The following is a 27,719-nucleotide window of genomic DNA, read 5'->3' as shown; positions in this document are numbered from 1 at the left end:
ACATTTCATCCAATTGTCCACGATTCCCCCACTTTCTATATTTTCTCTATGTGTTTATATTTGTTTATCATAATTCTTTCTCATCTGTTTGAGAATAAGTTGGGAACTTGATGCATTTAAACTCAAAAATGTTTCCGAATGCATTTCCTCAGAATATGGCCCTTCTCTTACATAATCACAGTGCGTTATCATCTCAGGAAATGTATCATCAACACTGTAGGATTATTATCTGATGCATAATCCTTGTTCTAATTTTGTCAGCTTTTCCCATAATATCTTTTTTTGCCATGGGTAAAAATCCTGTCCAATGTCACACACTCTTTAGTTGTCACATCTCTATATTTTTTTACGTTTGCAACAATTCCCTAGTGTTTTTCTTGAAGTTGATGTTTTTGAAGGCTATTTTATTCCTCCATTTGGATTCATTTGATGCTTCCTCATGATTAGACTGTTAGGAAATTTTTGCACAGACACGATATATCTTATCAAAACATATATGATGTCAGTCTTTCTCAGGCTGGTAGCTAGTTTGGGTTGTGAATTAAGATGATATCTGTGAGATGTCTTCATGCAGAGTTTCCAGTTTGAAATTTGTGGGAGATGTGTTTAAATCATGTCAATATTTTTATCAGTCTTTTACATGCTAGTTTTAATATCTTTCATTTGCATTTCTCTAATATTCCACATTTACTAGTTGACTTTCTGTTACAGAGATTAGATTTTTGTACTTGGATATTCATAATCAAAAAATGTTGATTCTGTTTTATTTAGAATCATACTGGAACATATATATTTTTTATTTTTTGCATAATCTCATATTTATTTCAGTAACAGTTGTATTGTAATATGTACTGTACTAGGTTTTGATTTGTGGTATAACAAATTACCACAAATTTATCAGCCTAAGACAGAACAAATTTATTATCTCACAGTTGTATAGGTTAGAAGTCTAGTATGCATCTGGACTAAAAATCAAATTGTCAAGGGTCTACATTACCTCCTGGGAGCTCTAGTAGAATATCTTTTCTCTTGCTTACTTAATCTGTTGTAGGATTGAGATGCATGTTTTATTGGGGGTCATTTGAGCTTCTCAGAAGACACCCACATTCCTTGGCTCATGGCTCCTTTCGTCCTTCTTCAAAGCTGATAGAAGTGGGTCTAGGGGCTGGGGATATGGCCTAGTGGCAAGAGTGCCTGCCTCATATATACATGAGGCCCTGGGTTCGATTCCCCAGCACCACATATACAGAAAATGGCCAGAAGTGACGCTGTGGCTCAAGCGGCAGAGTGCTAGCCTTGAGCAAAAAGAAGCCAGGGACAGTGCTCAGGCCCTGAGTCCAAGCCCCAGGACTGGCCAAAAAAAGAAAAAAGAAAAAAGAAGTGGGTCTAGTCCTTGCACACTTAAAATCTTTTCTGCCTCCCCTACATTATATTCCTGTAACCATTCTGTTTCCCTCTTCCACTTTCAAGGATTTTTGTGCCTACATTGAGCTCATCTTATGATCCAGAACAATCTCCTTTGTTAAGATCTTTATTTAGAGTTTATCACATCTTGCTATAGTCTTTCTTGCATTCTAAGGAGGCATTTGAGGTCCTGAGACTATGACCTGCCACAAATTCCTGCCAAGGTCTGTGCCAACAGCTTGCTTTTTAGTTCACCAGAAAAAAAAAAATTGGTAAAAGATTATAAGCAAAGAAACTGTTGAGCATTTTTTTTCAAGTTTTGTTAAAAGGAATAGACCTATAGGGGCTGGGAATATGGCCTAGTGGCAAGAGTACTTGCCTCGTATACATGAAGCCCTGGGTTCGATTCCACAGCACCACATATATAGAAAAGACCAGAAGTGGCGCTTTGGCCTGAGTGGAAGAGTACTAGCCTTGAGCAAAAAGAAGCCAGGGACAGTGCTCAGGCCCTGAGTTCAAGGCCCAGGACTGGCAAAAAAAAAAAAAAAAAGGAATAGATAGACCTGTAATGAAGAGCAGAAGCTAAAAAGAAAGAATTCATAGTAGTGGAGAGCCTCAAGCACAGTGCTTGAAGGGTCTGGCAGTCTGTGGAGGAGCTATACAATAAAGGCTTACTGCTTACATGTCTCTGTAGCAAAATGAAATTGTGGTTGGTACTACAAACTGCAGGAACTTCAGTGGCCAGACTGGCAAAAAAGTCATATTGGTATTCCTGGGACTTAATCTTAGTCCCTAACCTTTCATAGTACCCAGACCTGCTTCCTTCATTGTGCTTTTGCCAAATCACAGTGTGTGCATTTTGTGTCAACAACGTTTCTCCATGAAGATTGGATCCTTCTGTTGTTACATTTATCCTTCCCTCTCTTTCCCCTCCCTTTCTTCCTTTCTGCCTCCCTTTCTCCCTTTACCTCTTCTTCCTTTTGTCTTCCTCCTCACATGCACACGCGCATGCATGTGCACATGCATGCACACACACACACACACACATTCTTTACAATGGTAGTGTGTTCCAATTGTAAATACCCAGTACTACCAGGGAATCAAGTCTACAGGTAAAATGCAATCCTTTGGTCCTACTGAGGTCCCTCCCTCCTCTGGAGGTTACTGTGTTTTTCTTCAATGCCAGATTGGAAGTAGCAGCAAAACTCTCTATCTTGAGTTCCCTCAATCAAGCTACAGTTTCTGTTCTTCCTCCATCACCGCACATCCAGGCAGACCCCTGGTCTCTGAATTTCTTCTTTTTCTTCCTTGGCTTATTTCTAATCAAGTTTGGGGATCTTATCTATCCCATGTCATAATCATCTCCTTGATTGTGCTTCAGGCTGGATGGTGTCACCCCTTCCTCTTCCTCTTCCAAAAGAGAGTGGATCTTAAATATTACCCTCAATAAAAGGCAAAAGGGAAATTGATTTAATGAGAAGTACAAAGTAAATAGATTTAGTATTTTTACAGTGTTGTCCCCATTAAATCACTTAGAGCTGTTTAACTTGTTTTGCTCTAATTTAGCCACAAAAAATGTATGATGTGTGACATAGTCTGCAACTTGCCTTTTTCCACAAGCTGTGTATCGTGGCCATTTTTCTAAATCATGATACATAGGTTACTCTCATTGTGTTTCTGGTGGCTACATAATACTACAATAGAAGATTTAACTATAGTATAATTAACTTCTCAGTCCTCCTATGTCCAGGTTGTTTGAAAATGGTTGTTTTTACTCGTGAGTGCTCCTACCTCCATGAACTTACCATTTATTACTTTTTCTTTGCTCTTTACACTTCTTCAGAGGCTCAGGTCACTCCAAATATGCCTAGTATGTATGCTGAGTCCATTCAGGTGATGAGCATGCCTGCATCTTAATCATGTGAAGCCATGATACAAGTGAGCCGGCAGGCTCCGCTTGCTCCTGCAAAATGAAGAAGTTTCCAGAAAAACGAGTTGCCCTGGGTTATTTCCAACTTGTCTTGAGAAACAGTTTCACTCTGGCTAGGGAAGGGAGACACTAACATGAATCCCTTGAAATGGCTGGAAGCTCTTTGGTGGACCCTGCATAATCTGATGCTCAAGGTTTGCCCAGTGGCCTAGACGTTGTAGCTCTTTCCTGCTTTTCCACGCTAACTTTATCTGCAGGAGTTCTATGAGAGAGTTACTTTTGCAGAGTGCCAGAACTTTTGAGAATTAAGAGTGTTGAGCTGAATCCTTCCCTCAAGAGATCCAGTGAACATGTTCTTCTCTGCAGGCCCTGGGTTCCATTCCCCAGCACCACATATATAGAAAATGGCCAGAAGTGGCCCTGTGGCCCAAGTGGCAGAGTGCTAGCCTTGAGCAAAAAAAAAGGAGAAGAAGGAGAAGGAGAAGGAGAAGGAGAAGGAGAAGGAGAAGAAGGAGAAGGAGAAGGAGAAGGAGAAGGAGAAAGAGAAGGAGAAGGAGAAGGAGAAGGAGAAGGAGAAGGAGAAGAAGAAGAAAGAAGGAAGAAGAAGAAGAAGAAGAAGAAGAAGAAGAAGAAGAAGAAGAAGAAGAAGAAGAAGAAGAAGAAGAAGAAGAAGAAGAGGAAGAAGAAGAGGAAGAAGAGGAAGAGGAGGAGGAGGAAGGAGTAGCAGCCAGGGACAGTGCTCAGACCCTGAGTCTAAGGCCCAGGACTGGGGAAAAAAAAAGTTATTACGCCAATCTCAACGATATTTGGCCAATTAAATTGGCCTTGATCTCATCTGCATTTACCAGAACCCATCTCCTTCTTGACTAAGCCTTTCTGCCATTGTATCTTCTGTCACTGGCTTAAAAAAAAGTCAATCTGTGTACTTCTGGAGCAAGCAGCCCCTGTGAGTTCAGGTTCCCCTGGGCCTCATTCTCTGAACCCCCAACTACTCCATTGATCCTGCCTGGTCTAGGAATGGGCAGGCCCTTGTTTATTGTCATGGCTGTTTAAAATCATCTATTTTAGAAGACTAGATAAAAATAGTTTTTAAAATGACTTTTTTTTAAAGTAAAAGATATAGGTAAATAAATTGATATTCAAAAACAGGCTCCCAGTTATACACAGATGGCCACTAATAGAACTGAACTCCCACTTTCTCTATTAGTAAGTAAACAGTTTATTTAGTAATATAAAATGTTTGCTAAATGGCAGCAATCTACACAACACATCTTCATCCAGACTATACTTACAACTCTCCCAACTCCTCCCTTCTCCAGGGCATCATTTTTCAACATCTTTTTCTTGCACTTCCTCTTCCCAGCTTCTTCCTCCTGCTGGCCTGGTGGTTTGGGATCTCACTGCCTGGAGGATGCTGGGTCTTGGAGGGCAGCACGAAGCATCCTGTATTCACCCTGGAGCATGCATCCTAGGCAGTATCTGGTCCTAGGTCCTGGCACAGATATCTCCATCAGCTGTAGGGACTAGGAGTCTGAAGAAAGGGTGAAAAGATCCATAGGCAAATGAACTGTATTCATGAGTGATTTGGCTCTTGAGGCTAGAGCTGGAACTGGCTGAATGTGGCCAAAATTGGAAGCGCTACAGCTGTGCCTGGTAAACTGAGAAGGGAGGTCTGCAGCATCTCGCCTTCCTTTTGCTTGATAGTGTTCCTTATGCTAGGGTAGCCTATTGGAAATCTGTCCTATGATTCCAGATCAGAACAGTATGGGCTTTGTTGTTGTTTGGTGGTGGTGGTGGTACATTCAAATGATGCACATCTCCACCTTGAGATTCTCACAGGCTACCCTACAATGGGACAGGGGATGGGGGTGGAGAAGAGATATGTCTCCTCTCATCCTTTTGCCCTCTTTGCAAGCAGATCACATTACTTGGTGAGAGCGCCAATAAAAGGTGGAGCACATTACTTGGTGAGAGCACCAATAAAAGGTGGACAATCAGTGCCTTGTGACTTGTCTGCTGATGGCTTGTATACTCTAATGGTGTTCAAGAACAGGCTGACTCTAACATTAACTAAAATGGCATGCAAACCAAACCAAAACCACAGAAAAACACCTACCTTTATTTTATGAACCACTTAATTGACCAAGTTAGTCACAAAGATAAAGATCAAAAGTATTCCATCTCTAACTGGTGTTTTCCTTAGTAGTGAATATTTGCCAGCTACTGTTAAACATTAACCATAACACATATGTCCTGAGGACATTGAATGCAACTTTGAAACATTTGGTTTGGAAATATAGTATCTTATTGTGGACCTTGAATAATTTAGAAGTTAGACGCATGTTTTTAATAAACAAACAAACCACTTGACACAGCCTGTTGTGATACTACAAACATTATGAGGGTCACAGAGCCAGACCTAGGCACTGCTGCCAGTATGATGATAACTATGTCTAAAATGTTGGCAAGCGCACAAATTCAGTCCAAGCTCTTCTCAGGTTTACTATGTTTTGGTTTGCCCCGTGCTTCCACTTGTGGTACTTGTAGAGACTGTCCCTCTGCGTTAGAAATGGCCCTAAGTCGTTGCCAGGATGCTTCCTTAAGCCTGTGTTAAGCATTTTTTCAAGATTTGGCCCATGTTCCATGGACGAGCAGACATTCCCCATCGTAAGTACAGGCCTAGCCTAAGGTTAACAGTAAGAACAGCATTTTGTTGCTTCATTTTCCTATTAAGCTCTGGGTTGCTGATTGAAGCAGAATTCCAAAGTTTTGACACACCACCACATTGTTAACACGATAGGGAGGATTTGATTATGGGAGAGCAAGTCCAAAAACGGTAAATTGACAGAAAAAAAAAAATCTAGGGCTTTGCTTCTCAAGGCAGCTTTGTGGTTGCATTCCTTTATTTGATGTGGTTCTTCCTTCCATGCCAAACAGTGCAATGTGGAAAAATGATGAGGTTGCAGAAAAAAAAAAAAAAGTCAGGGGTGGGTGGGAAGAGAGGTGACCTGTTTAGTAACAAGAGAAAGAAAACAGAGCTTAAGGATCAAAGACAAAAATACCTGTTTCTCCACACAGTAAAAAGAAAGAAACACAGAAATCCTTTCTATGATCTGGAAAATGCTGAGCCCTGCTGTCAGCTGGCGCCTTTTAGACCAAGCCAGGAGACATGGAGGTCACAGGCTGCTTGTAGGTGAGCAGAATGAGGCTGAGAGTATGTGTTCCCCAAAACTGAACAAGAGGACTCCAGTGAAGAGGGGGAGGGGCCTCGGCTGCCTTCCAGCCTCAGATTGTGTGACTGAACACGTTTTCACATTTTTATCATCTCAACATTAGCCAGCCTGGAGGCAAGTCCAAAAGAGGCAAAAGGCTTCCATGTAGGAGCAGGGCTTTATTTATTTACAACTTTAAGGCTGGACAGCTTTTCTATTGTGTGGTTTGTGACTACCCAAAGTGACATTTTCTGAGTTTTAAAATTATCTCTTTTTGTACTGCGAAAAGAGCATATATGATTCATCTTAATATTTCTGAAGATCAGTCACCAACTAACAGCTAGCATTTTGGGTGGGAGGCAAGCTTTTGTAGGCAGCTTTTTCACCTAACATAGAAGTAAAACGCACTAGAATATGCCTCAAGCTTTGCTTCGCATCATATAAATAGCTCGCTCTTGCACAGTTCCAATCTAGTACCATTGTGAGAACTCCCACGGTTCACGAACTGCCTGATGTTCACCTCACCCTTGCCTGGAAAAGGATGATGCTTGAGGTTTACCTGATGCTCCAGTGACGCTGGAAGAGGCTTGACCAAAGGGCCTGCTTTTCATAGCTATTAATAACCTAATCTAAGGCTTTTTTCTTGAGTGTGTTTCTACCCTTCAGGCTCTAGAGAACCAACTAATAACCTTGTAATCCCAGGGCAGGAGTCAGCAGGCTAAAGCCACTGGCCTCCAGCCTACAGCCAATTTTGTATGGCCCCAGAGTTAACAGTGAGTTTTACATTGTTTTTTAATGGTTAGGAAAACACTTAGAGAATAATATTCTATAACTGGTTAAAAAAAACACTTTGTAGGGTATTGTAAGTAAAATTATATTGGAACACAGCCATGCTCACCAATTTACATTTTTCATTATAGCAAAAGTGACAATATTTACTACCTGGCCCTTTACCAAAAACATTTGTCAGTCCCTTCGATAAACCTTTAAAATCTTCCTTTCCACATGACTGTTTCAGAAAAGGTAAATACATCTATTGGCTTTTAATGCCCATTTTGGAAATTCAGTTCCTATTATCTTTCTTGTTTAACCCAACTTTAACTCAGGTTGAATATCCATTATCTAAAATGCTTGGGTCACAAAGTGTCTTAGATTTTTCCCCATGTTTTATTATATTTCCATATGCATAGAGAGAAATCTTGGAGGATATAAACCAAGCCTAAACATGAAATTCATTTATATTTCATATATGCCTTAGCCTGAAGTTAATTTTATACAGTCTTTTCAGTGCACCTGTGTTTTGACAGTGATCTGTCACATGAGGGCAGATGTGGAAATTTCCACTTGTGACATCATGTCAGCACTCCAGAAGTTTCAGATTTTTTACAGATTTTAGATTTCAGATTTTCAAATTAAGGATATTCAACCTGTCCCACAAATGTTTATTGGGTATCCAACATAGCTCAGCATTTCTCTTTTTATTTCTGGGATTATAAAAGTGAACAAAACAGACATAGATCCCCATTCTATATGTTTGCATTCTAATGAAGGGTGCTCAGGGGAGACAATAATTGAACATAATAGATATGATGTCTTTGGGAGATGGAGGGCCCAGGAAGAAGCACACCAGAGAAGAAGGGGCACCAGAGATGCAAGTAGGGCTATACTTAAGAAGCCTTACTGAGAGGGTGGCATGGGAGTCCCAACCTAGGGGAGGCAGCAAGCCACATAGAGGCTGGGAGAGCATCTGGGCCAGCGCCCTGAGGTGGGAGCAGTCCTGGAGCAGCATGATCCAGGTAGCAGTTGAGGAAGACTGGTCCAGGCTGCTTGAATGTGGGAATGTAGGCCTGGTAGATGGCTAAGGCTTTTTTGTACTGAGAACCTGGAGAGGGGGAAGCTGTCATGACTGAAGTGGGGTGTGTGCATGTTTGTGGAACAGGCTAAGATTGAGAGATGTTTTTTAAGCCTTCATGAAAGTATTGAGTAGGAAGTACTGCCTATGAGATCAGAGTTTGGAGTTCAGGAAAGGTCTGAGCTAGCAATATAAATTTGGAAGTTGTCAATGTATAATGGAGACGTTTAAAGCAGTGAGACTGGCTGAGTTTCATTCTCAAAGCCCAGAATTTCTCATCTTCAGGACATCTCACACTATAACTAACTAGAACCTTTCTTAACCTCACGTTTTCTTTCAAGCTTACCCTAGGCATTGCATCAAGATCTCCCATCCATCTTCTGTTCCCTCTCTAGGCAGATGCCCTTTTACCCAGAAACAGCCAGAGCAGCTTGAAGTGTGGAATATGCCTTTCTACATGAGCCAGAAAGTTATTCTGCATGCCCGGGACCCATGGTCTGCCATTCACACTGAATTCCTGGCCTCTGACCCATAACCCTACCTTGTTTGGTAGATCTATATCCTCCGAACTTTTAGGCCAGTCCTAATTTGACTGTTCCCTTGCTTTACCTTCTGATTACTTCAACATAACCACGTTTTATTTTATTATTTTCCTACGTATATATTGAGCAGAAACCTACTTCCTTCCATAGACAAGCTTCTTTCCCACACATGACCTTAAGAGCATCTATGTTTCCTTTACCCTCTGGCTGTCTTTAGTCCTTAGTCAGTGACACAATGCCTTGAGATGGGGCAGATTTGCTTTGACCACTCCCCTCCCCACCCTACTTCTGGTGTGCATTGAGAGAATGAGGGAGGAGCACCCACTGGGGAAGGGGTAAAAATTGCCCATTCCCAGCCTCATCTCTGACCTGCCAACCTCACCAGGTGAGGACTGGGTATATGAATCTTTAACAAACTCTCCAGATTATTCTTAAGCAACCATGAAAACTACTGGCATAAAAGAAAATTACAGCTTCAATTTCATTTCCATTTTGTGCAAGTCCTCCATTTCTAGTCTCTTTTTAACTTTGTATACCATGTGTAATACTTGCTACCTACTTCATTTAAAACAAAAATCAAGGTATACTTTAGAAACAAATTATAAAGTTCTGAGTACCAGTTCCCTGGCTAATCGCATCTGTTATCTTTGCATTTTGGTGTGCAAGCCAAGTTGCAGCTACCTACAGAATAGTCCTTTGAGCACAGAGACCAGCAATGCATGTGCTTTTTGCGTTCCTTTGGTAAATACCAGTGAACAGGAAGCAGGTGGCACCCTCTCTGCTCTGTCATTGCTTCTTTTTCTCTGTCTCTACCATTGACCATATTAAAATGTATATACAAAATGAGAGTTAGATTAAGATAACTATTGAATGCATTGTCTTTTTTAATCAATAAGAAGGTTGTTAATTTATAGAAAAAATATGGGGGAGGGCTGGGAGTATGGCCTAGTGGTAGAGTTCTTGCCTCGTATACATGAAGCCGGGGGTTTGATTCCTCAGCACCACATATATAGAAAAGGCCAGAAGTGGTGCTGTGGCTCAAGTGGTAGAGTGCTAGCCTTGAGCAAAAAGAAGCCAGGGACAGTGCTCAGGCCCTGAGTTCAAGCCCCAGGACTGGCAAAAGAAAGGGAGGGAGGAAAAGAGGGAGGGAACTATGCAATAGCTGAGCAATAAAGCCATTCCACAGAACTTACAATTTGTAAATTTACAACAAGCTCACAGTAAATCTACCCATTCTTAACCAGAGGTGTTTGAAAATAGTTTCACTTCTTAATAAGATTGCCATGTGTCAAGCACAGTGACACATATGTGTTAGCCCAGTAATTCTTAAAGCAGAAATAGGAAGATTGTCATTCCAGGCCAGCCTTGAGGGAGAAAAGGAAAGTTATCTCAAAAACAAGCTATGTGTAGGGGCATACACCTTGGATCTCCACCTACTTGAGAGGCAAATAGATGTAGGAGGATTGTGGTCCCATTCAGGCAAAAGCATTGGACCCTATCTGGGGGAAGAGGGTATGGAATTACAATTACAAGTCATTGGCCAGAGATAGAGAGGATAGAGTTTCAGCAAGAGGGCAGAGCTTTCCTCTATCTTTCCCTGTTCATGTCGGTAGAGGCCAGGCATCATTGTAGGAAGCTCATACCCCATCACAGTAGAACAGCATCTGCTAAGTCCATTATTGTTTTGGGGGCCTCACTTAAATGCTTTTCCATATGCTAACAAAATCATGATTGCAGACATCTGTTAAGATTACTACCCTTAAAGTCTTTTGTGAGATGTTAACAAACTTAAAAAACATCTGAACAAAGCTTGGTTAGTGTTCATGTTGTTGGGCATGCTCTGTTTGCAATTAAAATATTCTCATCTTTAGTATTATTTTAAATGTCAGTTTTCCTTGCTTGCATTCCACCTCCTCTCTGCTGGAAAGTGAGTACTCTGGCACTCAGAATTCTTCTATGTTTCCAAGAGTTCCTTTTCCTAGAATGAAAGAGGCTCTGTTCACTTCAATTCAGGTACCTAAATAAGGTTAATAAATGTTCCTGGAAATAACCTCAAGGGATTGGTCAGTGCAAGCAGCTTCCCGAAACACACAAGCCATGTGTGGAACCAGAAGTCAGGTCTGGTAGTTGGGGTTTAGTGATCCCAGAAGTGAGAGCCGATGGCCTGGGAGTAGGGTACAGCAGATTTAGGTGAGAGAGCTAGGATTAGATGTATATTTGCCATCACGGTCTTAAGGCCTCTAGGGCAATTATCTAGCATCTGTCACTTCTATTGGATGGACTAACCCCTATCCTATAGGTTGGTGTGAAGAGAGAATTTGGAATAGGAAACACAACTAGTATGTGCCTTATCTATTATTGTTATTGCTTAGTAAACAGAGGTTTTTGTTCATTCTTGTTTAGTAGAGAATTTCATTTACCAACCAAGTTCCTCTTACTGCCTTTTAAATTGTTTTTTTTTTTTTTTTTTTTTGGCCAGTCCTGGGCCTTGGACTCCGGGCCTGAGCACTGTCCCTGGCTTCTTCCCGCTCAAGGCTAGCACTCCGCCACTTGAGCCACAGCGCCGCTTCTGGCCGTTTTCTGTATATGTGGTGCTGGGGAATCGAACCTAGGGCCTCGTGTATCCGAGGCAGGCACTCTTGCCACTAGGCTATATCCCCAGCCCTTTTAAATTGTTTTTGTTTAAAATCCATCCCTAAGCAGAAAACAGCTGATTGAAATTATCCAAACTAGTATGCCTTTGTATTTAAAACTTGTCCTGTTTAATAATTTTATAACCATTAAAGTAATGCAACTTAGCAATGTCAACTTCTTTAGACTTTGCTCCAAAGAAGAACATTTTCTGAGTGCTTAATCATAGTTGTCACAGCACATTTCCATTTTTATGTGTCCCTCCAAAAATGGGAAAGGAAAAATGGAATACTGTATTTTAACAAAGACCTTTACTATGCTGGGGAGTATGGTTACTGGAAATACCACTTTAGTCACCAATGTGTTGTATCCAGGCCTACTCTGATGCCTCTGTGGGCCTCTGATCCAGCATGACTCCCCACACTTCTCCTACCTGTGCACTTAACTCCCCATACTTATCGGCGTCATTTATTGTCTTCTGCTGGACTCACTGGGATTTTTCCACACCGATTTTGCTTCCCTGAAGGGCTGGGAGATAGCTCAAAATTGAAACCATAAAATGAGATAAGAGATAATAAGTCGAGAAAATGCTTTACAAGAAAAGAAAAATCCAGTTAGAAACCCTTCTGAAGCCGGAATCTCTGCTTAACTTGCTGTTAATATTCTTCTGGGTTTTCAGAATCTATAAGCGATTTTTTTTTCAATCCCACCACCTTTAAGTTGTGACATGTGTATCTTAAGATGAGAATAAGTGAGATGACAAGGTGGTAAATTTGATGGATAAAGGCTTTGAGGACAATCTTGGTACTTATACAACTGCTTCGGTATATAGATAGGAAGTAGACTTTAAAACATTTTACAGTATCTTTTTGTGAAAGAATTCCTAATAAAAAGAGGTATAGGCTTTGGAACAGAAAGATCTGAATTTAAGCTCATCTCTGCTACATGCTCTCTGGGTTATCTTGGACAAGATACTAGACTTTTAGAACTTCAATTTTCTCCTTTGTAAATTGGGCTAATTAGATCTACTTGACAGGTGTTGCACACTTTAGATACCATGAAATTCCCAATGGAGTGCCAGGCCCAAGTGAGTACCCAATGAATAACAGCAACTTGCTTTATTGTAGTGGCTGGCCTGGCAAGCCACCAGAAAAGACTCTGGTATCATAGAGTGCCCTAGATTTTTGAGGCCCCTGGAATTTCTCTCCCTCAAAGGGACTTATCTTGATGTCCTAGTCATGAATTCAGAATGGGAAACTCAAATCCTTAACAAGACCTAAGCATACAGTTGGTATTTGTTGAGTGGGACCTAAGGCCAGCACACCTTCCCTTTACCTTTTGCTAGAGGCTTTAGGCTGCTTGTCTCTATTTACCATCCCGGAAGTTCCCCACTTCCATGCATCAGCCTCCCACACTCCCCTGAGTCAGACTGTGGAGGAGGCAGCCTGGTCAGCTCCTGTCCTTCAGAACCCAAGCCAAGAGCAAGAGTTGGACACTAAGGCTGACCCAAGTGTCCCTGGAAGTGTTTTGTCATAACCTTGGGACATGGAACACTCAAAACTTAGAGACCTTTTAGAATAGTTTCTTTTGGAGTGCTTATTGGCATTTTAGTATACTCTCAATGTTCCTCTACCTCTTAGTGATGGTAGAAATTAGTTGTTTTAAGAGTATTCTCCCTACCCAACTGAGAAAACTGAGTAGAATTGAACCCAGTGCTTCATGTATGCGAGGCAAGCACTCTTGCCACTAGGCCATATCCCCAGCCCTGATCTTGTATTCTTAAGAGTATATGAGAAAGGTACAGCCAAAAATCACTCATAAACAAGAAAATCTAGTCAATAATCATTAATTCAATTACTAATTTAGAATGCTGATTCAGAAATGGCCCACACATCCGAAATTTTCTCCATTTAATCAACATACAACTAGTAGAAGGAATTGTTTAGAAATTTATAGCATACATTTCATGTGTTACTCTTTTGCCTTTTTCTGCTGGTAGTAGGGATTGAACTCAGATCCCAGGTGCTGTTCCTGAGCCTCTGTGTGCTCAAGATTAGTGCTCTACCACTTGAGCCACAGTGCCACTTCCAACATTTTCTGAGTGGCTTATTGGAGATAAAATCTCACAGATTTTTCTGCCTGGGCTGGCTTTGAACTGTGATCTTCATATTTCAGCCTCCTGAATAGCTAGGATTATAGGCATGAGCCACCAGAGCCTACTCATCTATCATTCTTAATCTTTCCTTTTGCCTGCCTGCCTGCCTGCTTGCCAGCCTGCCTGCCTCCCTCCCTTCCTCCCTTCCCTACAAGCCTTTCTGTCTGTCTTTTATTTGAGGTATTGGGGCATCAGGTACTCTTCCACTTGACCACATTTTTCAGAGACTCACACTTTTGTCTGGGCCAGCCTCATACCACAAATTTCCTATCTTCATAACCCAAGTAGGTGGGATTACAGGTACAAGCCACTATGCCCAAGTCCTCATTTGTTTTTCTTATTTTAATTTATGTATTTCTATAAGCTCCATAAAAACCTGAAATATAGCAGGATATAGAACACTCTGAAAGTCCTTAATCTTATTATTATCTGAGTCTCCCTGGAGTTTAGTTAGTCTCCCTGGAGTTATCTGAGTCTCAAGTTTGTGACACAGAAAACATACTTAACCACAAATGGACTCCAAATCTATCCTGGACTGACTATACATTTCTGAAATTATTTTATGTAGGTTTACAATGTGAATGAAAAAATCAACAACCAAAAGTCAAGGATAGGCACAGATGTAGATGTGGAAAAGAAATATTTTTTTTCTACTCAGAGACCTAAAAGCACAATAATCCTGACAACAGAGAGTATTATATGACAGTGTTCAACTCAGTATGACATTAATGAGTCATCTTCACTTTGCAACTGTACAGGAGCAGCAAGGCCATTGTTTCCTTTCAACACTCAGAGCAGATGTTGGATTGGATTCAACACAAACCCTGAAGAAGTCTAGGGAAACTATGATGTCCCATGAAGCTGAGTCTGGCTCTGTCCTTGCTTCTCTATGCACAAATACACAGAAGGCTCACACCTCACCAGAAGGTTTTAATGATTCCACTGGGAAGGAAAACTGATCAAGAAGAAAACATCATTGGACAACAAACAAGAGGCTGATGTTTATACTCTGTGGTTACTGGCTAGAGATCTGTATAATGTAGATAATGTCAAGATCCACACTATTTACAGCTTACTAAGAAAAACAGTCCTTAGCATTATAAAATTCCAAAAATTTAGTTCCTGGGAATTGACTGCAGTAGCCTTTGACTTTGATGAAAACACTACAAAGTAAGTTTTTAATCAATCATTAAATTGCTTATAAGCAAGGAAAATAGTTTGTGGATAAGCCTTTGAACTTAAATGTCTCCTTCTCTCTCTGTTTGCCTCCTTCCCTTACCCCACTTCATACTTCCTCCCCCAGAAATCAGGTCATTCTGAACTGTAGCCATAAAAAATTACCTATGATGAAAAGAAGTCCAAGTGTGAAGAAATTCAAGACTAAGTGGGGTTTGCTAGAAGGCCCATGTTTCTGTATCTTACTTATTTGATGATCAGGAACTAATATTTGTTAGCTGCTCTAGCATATTATCTGACTTAATATTCCCTATAATGCAAGGAAGTGAGAACTATTATTATAATTTCATAGGTGAGGAAATCAAGGCTTGGAAAGCACAAGAAATTGCCTCAGCTTCACACAATTAGTCTCTAGTAAAACCACGATGGCACCACAGGTCTGTCTGCCTGGCCCTATAGTCCATGCTATTTCTGCTGTAATATTTGCATACCTGAGAAGAAGGGGAATTTAATATCAAAAGGCTATAGGGTTGGGGATACCAGCACATCTGGCTCCTGTAAATGTCCTGGGTTAGGTTCTGGATGAGGAGACCAGACTCAAAACAGATACAGATGGAAGGACATCTTGGCAGCCAGGCAAGCATTCCTCCTCATGTTGTTTACACCTCTGTGCCAGCCCCGCCCCCCAACAATTGGCTGCATTTGGACTTGGATGTGATGAACTGACCACTTCTGGTGTGTTTACTTCTGAATGGTTTAGTTACTCATGCAGGGCAGGCTTCAAGGTGCGAAGCACTTCAGGTGCTATAAAAGACAGTTTAAACTAAGTTTATTGTTAAAAATGTGCTCTCCCCCCCCCTTATTTAACTCAGTAGTTTCTTAGCTTGTAAGAATATAAGATATAACATCCTAGGTCACATACTAGTAAGTAAGTGTTAATGGTTCACAAATGAATATCCACCTCATTATTATTATTTAGGTTTGAGATTGCCTGAATGCTGCCCGACTATGCTAAATAAACAAAGTCAAGTGCCATGAAGTAAAACCACTATTATATTTTCAAAGGGTGGAAGGCAGAAGCAAAGCCTTGTGATATCCAGTTCTTTGATACTGATGAACCAAAAAGAAAAAAAAAATCATAGGCTGATCAAGTACAACAGAGCACTCACCCTATGCAGACATTCCAGGGCTGACTGCAATATCCCCGGAATGCAGGGCTGGCTGGAAAAGGCAGGCCTGACTAACTCCTTAAGCGACTCTGTGGGGCTGAGCTGAGACTGGGGCAGGGCTGAGGATGAGAGGAAAGGGACACTTGGTGCTGTGGATCCCGACCCCTAGAGCAGAGCAGCACAGGAAAGAGGCAGAGGCAGGGGCAAAGGGGAAGGGCAAGAAGTTGGTATGGCAGAGTCTCAGGCAAAACTTGTGAGGGAAAAAGCATAAAAGGAGCTTTTATGATGAGATCTTACCTTCTATTTCTTCATGGACTAAAATGAAATACGACTAAATCAGTGTATATAAATTGGCAGAATAAGAGCAGTGCTTGAAAATCTCTTCAACTGGGCTGGGGATATGGCCTAGTGGCAAGAGTGCTTGCCTCGTATACATGAAGCCCTGGGTTCAATTCCCCAGCACCACATATACAGAAAACAGCCAGAAGTGATGCTGTGGCTCAAGTGGCAGAGTGCTAGCCTTGAGCAAAAAGAAGCCAGGGACAGTGCTCAGGCCCTGAGTCCAAGGCCCAGGACTGGCCAAAAAAAAAAATACAAGATCAAAGGACTGATAAACTAGAGAATTAGTCTCTTCTTTGTAATGTTGTAAAGTGCCATCAATTATTAGTTCAGCTCACATGCTTATGAATAACTTACCTTTGTACAGTCCTGAATTAGACACAATGCAGAGTATAAAAGTTAAAAAGTAGCCGGTGCCGGTGGCTCATGCCTGTAGTCCTAACTACTCAGGAGACTAAGATCTGAGGATCGTAGTTCAAAGCCAGCCTTGGCAGGAAACTCCGAGAGACTCATCTCCAATTAACCACTTAAAAACTGGAAGGGGCTCAAGTCGTAAAGTGTTAGTCTTGAGCTGAAGAGCTCAGGGACAGCTCAGAGTTCAAGCCCCACAACCAACAACAACAACAAAAAGTAAAAAGTATAAAAGCCTGAGTAATATACACAATAGTATATACAACCACTATTGTTGGTCTAAAATTTAACTCTGCTGGTCAAATTTGCTAATTTATACTTTTATGTGATGAAATCCTTAAGTGTTCTTAATGATGTACAGAATGAACATGGTAATGTAAGCAAATGAGTTAAAATCCTGGAATTTAATAACAAAGCAAAGCCCATATTTTTATCATTCTTAGGCCACGGCAGTTGGTGGTCAGACTTTGAAGAGAGAAGTTGGGTCCTAAGATAAGTAATCCTGTGCTCTTTTCCTTTCAGTGCCCTGGGAGGCTCCTCAGCTCTTCATATTCCTGCTTTTCCAGGAGGAGGATGTCTCATTGACTATGTTCCTCAAGTTTGTCACCTGCTCACCAACAAGGTAAATGGAAGTCCCATGACCCCTCGTGTCTTTGAGATCCTTTCCCCCATACCATACATCCCCAGAATCACCCTGAGTGTTCCTGCTGCCTCAGACCATCTTTTACTTTAGCCACCATCTAATATCACCTTGTCTGCTTGGAATCTTAATCCATCTGTTTCTCCTGCTGTTTCCTTGTTTTCCTCTCCCTTTCTAAGGATCCTGACTTCCTCTTGCAGTCTTACCTTCATCTCTTTATTTGATATCTTGAGATTTAAGTCACCCCTTTCTTGAGTTTCCTTTTGTTCCCCAAGTTTTTGCAAAATGTAGCCTAGTAACCTAACCCCTTCCATTACATACATACATCCATGAATGTACTTGTCACTAGATGCTATCGATATAATTCTTTTTAAAAAATAGTATCTTCTTTAAGTAGTTGTACAAAGGAGTTGCTATTTAACAGAGCAGCTTATGAATACAGTGCCTTTTGATGAATGTCACCCCTTTTCACATTCTCACCCACTCTTCCCATCCTACCCCTCTCCTCACTTTCATTAATTTTTAGGTTAAATATTGAATTTTTGCCACTTAGCAATGCAATTTGTATATACAATGCCACGGGGTAATTCTTTAAAACTACTCATTTCTTCCTGCTTTTCTGAACCTCTCCTTTTAATCATGAATCCTTGATTCTTCCTGTCATATCTAAGAGGCAGTTCATTAGAATCTTGCTTAAGGGGAAAAAATTCCAGATCTGTTAGTCTTCTACCCAGCCATATCAGATCATCTAAAGCTTTCTTTTAGTTGTATTCATGAGCCATTACAAGTAGCTGAATTTACTATAATGGTGGCTGTCAGGTATTTCCAGAAAGCATATGAGTGTAGTTAATGTCTAGCCAGGGTATATAGCTGAAAACTAGAGATATTAATGCACTAGCAACTCTGGCTTTCTTTCCTTTCCCATGTGGACTGTGACTCAGTTGGTTTAATTACGAAAGTACTGTTTTCTTTGTTCCTGTTGACTTGTTCATATTGGCTTGAAAAAATAGATCTTTTGTCTCTCATTGGAAAGATACTGCATCTTCATATAGGAAACATTTTTGATGTACAATAATATCTCAAAGGCTTCCGTATGATTTTCTGTCAAAGAAACTGAAATCTGGCAACTCTGCAGCCTGGGACCTCTCATGGAATGGTGGCTTCTCCTGAGGCCAGATTCCCCCAACCGCCCCCCCTCCTATGAGAATATGCAGAGGACAGAGTCCTTATTTACATTCTGGGGCTTTGCAGTGCCTTCAAATCTGTGTCCCAGAATTATAGAGAAAAATGCAAATTGAGTCTTACAGAACTGAGAAGAAAAGCCTTTTTAAAGCTCTCCAATTGAGATTAATTTCTAGTCATACATTTTCCTAAAAAAAAAAAAAAATATATATATATATATATATATTATTGTTTTCCCGGAAATGTAAGAAGAATCAGTTCATTTTTCTTATCTGGTTCCCTTTCATTAATTTTACTTGTCTTTTGAAATTGGTGTTCTTCTGTTTGCTCTAAATGAGGACAGTATGGGCTGCTTTTAGGAACAATCTCTTCAAATGAATTTCCATAATTACATTGGAATCTATCTTTATAGCCAGTTTTGTTGTGGGTTTCTGTTAAAATGGTTTTCTGTTTTTAAAATCAAGTACACAGAACTGTTTTCATCCCCTTTTCAAACAAAGCCACTTAAGCAAGCTTATCATCTGTTTTTCTTTTCCGAAAATAACATTTCTGATCCTGCATTAAGCTTGCAAAGTAAGCACTGTTTTTGTAAATCGACATAAACCCCTATTATATAAATAGAATTGTTTTACTTTTAAAGGGTACAACAGGACTATCGGTACCAATTGTGTCAAGGTTATTCCAAGTACTTTATCTTGAGCTTTCATTAGCCATGGAAATGTATTGTGGCTACAGCCAATGTAAACAAATTTGGGGGTCTCATTCTTACTGTTTCTTTCAACCATTGCAAGGACACTGTAAATAATTTGTTTTTAGGGAAGAAGCTGGAGAGTAAATGACTACCCTTCAAATGCCTAGCTTAATGAGTTCACAAATTTTAAAATAGAAGCTGTCATTTGGTGGTAACAAGGAAATATAAAAAGATACAATCTCTGATTATAATACTTATTCTGAATTTCAGGGTTTTTAAACGAAAGAAGTATTATCTTACCTCTTCAGTAGTAATTTAAGTTAATCAACTTATTCCAATTGATGGGGAAAAGTTCTGTACAGAGAATGTCAGGTGATAAATGCAAAAAGAATGATAGATGGTTTTAAGCCTACCATTTACCATCTTATTACATTATTTTTAATTAATGAAATGATTGATTCAGCCAAGAATCTCCCCCAAAATACTAAAATTCCTAAGTGAATGGTTGATGGGGAACTAGGCCTTCAGCTTCTTCAAGGGGTAAATACTGTGGGCTTGGGGGCAGGGTTGTACCCATGAAACACACTCACCAAGGTAAAAGGGTACATCACAGCTCCTTACAATGGAGTCACCTGGCTATTGTCACCTTAACCCCCTGGAGAAGCTTGTGAAGATGTCTTGCTAAAAATGTTGAACCTGAAACTAATCAGACCTTTAGCACTAGCTTCTACTTTATAAGAAATGTAGACAGTAAAGGAAAAAATGAAAGCAATCAGAAAATTGAGACATTCTACAGAATAACTAACCAATGTCTTTGCAAAGGCGATCATGTGCATGCTTGCGGACATACACAAACATACAAAGTACACACACTCAAGGACGTGCTATTATAGATTGAAAGATTTAAAAAGACAAACTAATAACATGCCTCAAACCTTGATTGTTGCTGCCTTTGAAAACCCGGAGGCACTTGGAACAAGGTACTAAGTGAATAGGAGAACATCTTACTTCCTTGAAGTTGCATACTGAACTATTTAGGGCTTAAACTGTCACAATGTCTCTAATTTTCTTTGAAATGTTTCAGCAAGATTGATTGATAGATGGGTAGGTAGATAGCTGGATGAAACAAGTAGACAAAATATTCAGAGTTGTTGAATATAGGAGATGAGAATATGGGTGTTTATTTTCCCATTCTTTCTACTTCTCTGAATCTTTGAAGTTTTTCTATAAAGCATTGAGAATTTTCTACACTACTTCTCAGCTTGGGTTCTCATTCTAGGTGCAGTATGTGATTCAAGGATATCACAAAAGAAGGGAGTATATTGCTGCTTTCCTCAGTCACTTTGGCACGTAAGTTTTACCCTGTTTAAACCATATACCAACAATACCCACACTTTCTGGTAACTCTGACCAGGGGATTTGATTAAGAAAACAGCACTAAGTTCTTACATATGATAGATAGCTTTTGGTATTTTGCTTATTACTCTAGAGCTCCCAGAATTACTTTAAAAAAATTTTTTTTCCTGCTAGTTCTTAGGGCCTTGCACTTGCTGGTTTTCTACCACATGAGCCACACCATCCACTGCCCTTCTTACCTTACTTTTTTTCCCCCAGCAACAGGGTTGTACTTGCTCGGCTTGCTCACCTGCCACTTGAATCACACCTCCAGTTCACCTTTATGCTAATTATTTTGGAGACAGGCTCTTCCAGATTTTCAACCCAGGCTGACTTCAAACCATATTCCTCCACATCTCAACCTTCTTGTAGCTCTGATTTACGGGCATAAGCCACCAACACCACACCTTTTGTTGTTGTTGTTGCATTCTTTAACAATTAACAGAAGCAAATGTTCTCTTAGAGAGGCAGCATGCCTTGCCCAGCCACACAAACCATGGTAATAATGCCTGCAACCATGGAAGTAAGTCCTGATCTCTGAGCTTTTTGCTGCCTGCAAAGTGCTTTGCTTCCAACATCTTCTAGTGTAGTCAATGAGATGAGGCTGGCAGGAAGTTTTGCTTCCTTTTTTCCCTGAGACTGTGGCAAGTTCAGTGACCCAATGGAAGTCACACTGAGAAGAAAGACAGCCAGAGTGGAGCTCCGTTTCTCTAGGAATCAGGTCTCCTGACAGGATTCCACCACCAACACTGCCTCTTGATTGGGGATGGGGGATCTAATATTAGACCCCAAGGTGGTGACTCGGACTTGAGAGGAGTGGAACTCCGGTGCTGGGAGGGAAACAGGAGACATGGAGCTGTGGCCATGGCACAGAGGGAGCATGGGTGGCTCTGCCAGCACCCTCAGCAATCATGAGCTGTTCTCTCTTGACACCGCGTTTGAACTCATCCATGACATGGCTACTTCACCAAGAGGTCAGGGGATGGGGGCAGTGGGGAAGAACCAACCAAAGGATTCTACATGCTTTAGAGGAAAAGTAACACTAATCCCAGATATAGTCATATTGTCATTTCTCAAGACTGCAAGCAACCCAGGGGAACTGAGACATGATTTAGATGGATGGTGACATTAGGCTTTGTAGTGGTATTGCTGATCTCGTTTCTTAATTTGTTCTTTTATTCATAACTCGTAACTAATGCTTGAATTTTATAGTTTGCCTTGTTTTCCCACAGCCATGAGAGGAAGTTTACCAATATTGTATTTGCTTGACAGATGAGAAAGCCTCCATTTCCTCGTTTCATTCAAAGATTAAATGATTTGCCAGAGGTCATAATAGCAAATGGCAAATCTGTGACTTAAACCTAGATACTTGCATTGCAAACCTCACACTCTCCCTGACCCTCACCCACCTGAAATCTATTTGAGATTCAGTAGCCCTGACCTCATGAATAGAATCCTAACTTGATCATGTCTCTTTTAGATCTTATTTTGATGAGGGTATTCTGTTTGTATATGTTTTTGTTAGAGGTGTCGTGGAATATGACGCAGAAGGCTTTACAAAACTCACTCTGCTGCTCATGTGGAAAGACTTTTGTTTTCTTGTACACAGTGAGTATCCTTTTGCTGTCAACATCAGCGTGCATTTAAAACTGTTACAAATGATATTCAGTAACCAGTATGTGAGTGTTCAGAGCCCTAGTTCTAGCATGTGTATATTTATTGTGTGATCAGAAAACCAAAGTGTCTATAAATCTGTGATCCTTAACCACAGGATGGTTTTGCCCCTCAGGGGACATCTAGCAATGTCAAGTGACACTTCTGGTTGTCACAGTGAGGGAGAGGGAATCATAATATTGGCATCTAGTGGGTAAAGGCAATGCAACAAAATGGCCCAGTGCCCTAGGACAACCCCTCTTAGCACAAAATTATTGAATCCACAGTGTCAATGTCTCCAGGCCAGAGCAATCTTGCTCTAGACGGATTTCTTTTTTCAAAGCCTCTTTCCAGTATGAGATCTCAAAACTTTAGGATAACTCAAAACATACATGCTTTGATCATTTGGTTTTCATTCTTGGGAAGTGAAAGGTCTACAACTTTGTTAATATGTAATGCATAACTTAAAGGTGAGGTAACATTTCAATGAATCCCTAATCTCCGGCCTTGGTGTTTTACACATTATTGGCATACTTAAATGGTAGTTGTGTTGTACTAATCAATCAATAAAGTCAATAAACATTGTCCAGCATTCCTTTTATGAACACTTTAGCTTGTATTTCCTTACTGCATAAGAATCAGTGACATATGATGCCAAGTTCAAGTTGCAAGTCAATCATATTCTTTATGCTTTAGCAACAGTTTACCACATACTGCTTTCAAGTCAAAAGTCAAGGAATTCCTGCCTGAGATGGGGAGAGGGGAGCAGTGGATTGCAGTTGGCTTCATTTGGTAGGTAGAACTTCCCTGGTACCTTAATGGTGATGTCAGGAAGAAATGCTTTGGCCCTATTTAGCCAAAGTACCAGATAGTGTAAAGAGACAAACTTTGGGGGAATTTTATCTTCCCCAGCAGACTTTGCTTCAAATTCTTTTTTTTTTTTTTTGAGTTGGTATGAACTCAAGGTCACATACTTGGTAAGCCAGTATTCTACCACTAGCCCTTGTTGCTTCCATTGATTTTTTTATATTCTCTTGTGCTTTGAACCTGGGGCCAGCGAACCATGATCTTCCTACTCCTACCTCCCCAATAGATGGGATTACAGACCTGAAACACAATGCCTGGTTTGTTTGCTGTGATGAGTTCTTGGTAACTTCCTTATCTAGGCTGTTTGAGGTAGCTTCTCCTCTCATCTCTATCTTTTGGGTAGCTGAGATTACAGGCTCAAGCCACCACACTCAGCCCTTTTTAAAACAGCATGATTTTGGAAGTGGCAGTGTGGCCCAAGTGGTAGAGCACTAGCCTTGAGCTAAAGAGCTCAGAGATAGCACCCAGGTCCAGAGTTCAAGTCCCATGACCTACAAAAAGAAACAGGAAAAGCATCCTTTTATACCAACAGATATTAAGGGAATGTCCGTAGGGAGAAATTCTCTAAAGGACCTTATGTTGACAGTCTCTACATAGAGGTCATGGAGTGCTGATGTTGATGGGCATTCTACACCTTGTCATGAAGTGCTTCATAATTTGCTTAGTAGCTTATCATACATTGAGGCCATCCTTGTAGCTGAAAATGGAAGCACATATCACTTTGTGTTAATTAATGTACACAGATGAATAGAGTTGGTGAGAAAAAGGTTTTCAACTTAGGTGTGCCTCCAACTACTTGGTTCAAATCATTATGTCAAACCTCACCCTGCTTTAGTTTCTGCATATGCACATGGGGAGACCTGGTAGCCAGGCTTCTAGAAACATCAGTATATGGCACTCAGCCTGCCAAGCAGGACCCACTGGAGGAAGAAGCACTGCGATCAAGGCCTCTTTCCAACTGTTCTTTGCTCACTTTCATCTCAGCCTCTACTAACCTGAGCCAGACTCTTGCTTCTGGCCTCTACTGTTCTTACCTCAAGTGTTGTTGCTTTAGTTTTGCATTCTGAGTCTCAGTGCTATGGTAGGATCTTACTTCTTCTTTGCCACTTCCATCCATCCCACACTTTGGTCCCCAAGATTCTATTCCATCCTGATACCCCAACCCAGACCCTGATTTTATTCAGATGCATTGCTCATGTCTAAAAGTATACTTACCTGGCACAATTGCACTCACCCAGCTTATCCAAAGGAGTCTGTATCCTGCCTGAAATGTTGGTGATAATGACTAGATGCCCCCAAAGTAGCTTGGGCAACTCTATCATAATGCACCATAAATTGGCTAAAAGCTTTAACCAGTTTCTTCCTCCTGAAGTGGCATGACATCTCAAGTCTTTCCTGAAACTTATGTTTGTCTCCTAGCAATGGTTCTTTTGATTTTCAGATAACATCAGATATAAGGGGAGAAAAAATTACATTCTTGCATTCTTCAGTTCTAACCTATGTTATCAGTATGCAATTCAAAAATGACCATTCTGGGGCTGGGAATAAGGCCTAGTAGCAAGAGTGCTTGCCTTGTATACATGAAGCCCAGGGTTCAATTCCCCAGCACCACATATATAGAAAACGGCCAGAAGTGGTGCTGTGGCTCAAGTGGCAGAGTGCTAGCCTTGAGCAAAAAGAAGCCAGGGACAGTGCTCAGGCCCTGAGTCCAAGGCCCAGGACTGACAAAAAAAAAAAAAAAAAAAAAAAAAGACCATTCTGTTTTCTTTCTTTTTTCTTTTTCTTTTTCTTTTTTTTTTTTTTGGTTCCTTGACCAGAAAACGAAGACCATTCTGTTTTCTGTTGCTATAACATACCAAGGGTATGTACTTTATACAAGAACAGTTTAGTGCACAGTTTTAGAGTTTCAGAAACCAGAGCCATGGTGCTATCTGTGTAGACCCCCTTGGCTGGGTCACAGTACAGCAGACAAACAAAACAAGTTATGTGCAGAAGAGTCCCATTGCATTGGGTGGCATGGCTTTATAAAAAGCCTATTCCTATGGAAATTACATTAATCTCTCCCGAAAGCAGTGCCTCTAGTATCATAGCCATGTTCCGCTAGGCCTCGCCTCAAGATTCTACTACCACCTCTTAATATTGCCACACAGAGGCCCAAACTCCCAGCACAGCAGCCCTTGGAGGACACATCCACATTCTAGCCAGGGCAGCTAGCAAAAGGAAATTATCACTTGCAGTGTTGCTGTGGAGTAAAAGATCATCCACATCCCAGCTCCTGCCACCCCTCTTGTAAGTATATTCAGTATGGATAGTTCACTGTTGCTTTTAAATTTCTACAGAATATTCTGTATGATATTGTATAATCACAACTTCCTACCCCTCCTTCTCCACCCCAGTCTTAGCTTTACCAAGTCAGACATGTGAAACTGAGTCCCAGTGATATTTTCACTTGATTTTGAATTACCTTCTTCCAGAAACACAGAATCACAGTCACTCCTTTAGAACAGCTACAAAGGGATCTTGGGGTTTAATTTGCTTCTTTAGAGCATTTCTTAGGCTGTCGTTCATTTCCTCCCCAGGCTGTTTGCTCCCCTGTCCCTTCATGTCACTGCCTACACTCTTGGCAGATAAGAACATGCCTATGAACCAAGGGACTTAGATACCATTTTCTGTTCCATCATTCACTCACAGCTTGTCCTTAAACACATTATTTCCACCCTTTTGCTCCTTCCTTTTCTAAAATGTAGGACTTGCTCCATCAGAGCAGAGCTTGCTTAGATAATGTGTTTTCTTCAGTCATGAGTTCTGCATCTGACACTTACCTTCCTTTGGAAGCATCTGTTTGCTTGGCTACAACACTCAAGGGACCATTTGTTCCTTTTTCTTTCTATAAAGATGGGGAGTTGAACACAGGGTGGCAGGGACATGACAAAGAACATTGCAGTGAATTATTCTGGGATCTCAAGATGTGAAAGAGGAGGAAGGAAGTGCCTGGAGATAGAGCCAGTCTTCTGTGGGTGGCTCCACCACTTTGTGGAGGTTGAAGACCTAACAGGACATGAAGTAGATAGCATTCCTGCTTCCCCTCCCTCAGCATTCTTTCAGGCCAAACAAGACAGTGTTGGCAGAGTAGGTGCTAGTAGGTAACTCTTTTTAAGTGTTAAGAGGAAAGAGGTCCCCTCCTGAGGCAGACAGCTCTGACTCCTTTCTACGGGAGAGTGCAGAAGTGAGGCCACCTCAGGGAAAGACCTGGTACATGTTTGGGGGTCCCAGTGGAATAAGAGAGACTCTGTGGCATCCTATGATCTGGCAATTCCAGGAGTGGAGCTGCTGGCCGAGTGAGGCGATGGCACTTCTCTTTCCCTTTACTCTGTCCTTCTATCCTCCATCTGTCATCAGTTAGTAAGAAGTGGCATGATAGCAGGATCAGAAACTTTCCCATTCAGAAAAGTTTTGGAAGGTTTTGTGGCTATGATCTAAGAAGTTTCTATTAGCCCTAGAGAAAGAAATTCCATATTTGTCAAATTGCTCTTACCTTTAAAAGTAGATGTCTTCAAGCCAGCAGCTTTTAGAAAGCTCAATGGTAAGAAACACATGTCGCAAGGCAAAGTAATAGACACAAGAGCAGGCCCTGGGGAAGCAATGCACTCCTCTCCTCATGGGCCCCAGTGTTCCTGTGGATGGAAGGAGGCGTGCAAGAGTGGGGGGCGGGCTGGGTGGGCTGGGCACAGTGAGAAGTGGGAGAGTTAACTGTTGGTTTCCTGGGGTGGTTGCTTCATTTTTTGATTACTTTGTGAGACTATACTAGGCATCTTTAACTTGACCCCCATCTACTTCTCATTAATTGTGACTTAATTCAGATAAAAGACAACAACTATACTATTCCTCCCCTTTGTTTTTGCTACTGCCATACATGTTGTATCAGTATATGAAATACTGTGTTTAACGCATTATACCTGTCTACCATTGCTAGACACAGTCAAATTTTTAAAGAAAAGCAATTCTTTTTGTGTGTGGCTCTGCTGTTTCCAGGGCTCCTTTGCCAGCTTGGGCTGCGATGGCACTCCATTTCCCCATTGTCATGGGGGTGTGGAGGGGTGGCAGGTTTGCTGAGTCTAACAAATAGTGACTTTCTCTTTTTTTTTTAATGACTGATGCTGACATGAATTTCTTAATATTCTTTCTGTATCTTTATTTCTGTACCTGTTCATTCATTTATTAGACTAAAATGTACAGTAAGTACCAAAAAACAACTGTTTTTATTTTTCAGATGGCTCGTTTTCTAACAAATTTTTGACTTATTTTTTCAAGTGAGAAAAAAATAGCATTTAAATAATTGAAATAATTATTTCCACAGATTTAGTACCAGCCTGCTATTTCTCCCATATTTTTAAGTATAATCAATCAAGTAGGAGAAATCCATTTTCTCACCCCCCCAAAAAAAAATTATTTCTTTAATTAAGACCAATA

General features: G+C 40.8%; 1 protein-coding gene across 1 annotated transcript in view; it reads left to right on the top strand.

Moving 5' to 3' along the window:
• Babam2 (BRISC and BRCA1 A complex member 2) overlaps positions 1–27,719 on the top strand; it is a 400,816-nt gene that overhangs the window by 295,302 nt on the left and 77,795 nt on the right. Inside the window, exons 8-10 of the mRNA XM_048353209.1 lie at positions 17,344–17,443; positions 20,614–20,684; positions 22,255–22,337. Coding sequence (XP_048209166.1) covers positions 17,344–17,443; positions 20,614–20,684; positions 22,255–22,337 — 254 coding nt within the window. The remainder of the gene's footprint in view (positions 1–17,343; positions 17,444–20,613; positions 20,685–22,254; positions 22,338–27,719) is intronic.

This window comes from Perognathus longimembris, chromosome 8, assembly GCF_023159225.1.
Source record: "Perognathus longimembris pacificus isolate PPM17 chromosome 8, ASM2315922v1, whole genome shotgun sequence".
In the NCBI taxonomy this organism is placed as follows: domain Eukaryota; kingdom Metazoa; phylum Chordata; class Mammalia; order Rodentia; family Heteromyidae; genus Perognathus; species Perognathus longimembris.
This window is presented reverse-complemented; position numbering and strand designations above follow the sequence as displayed.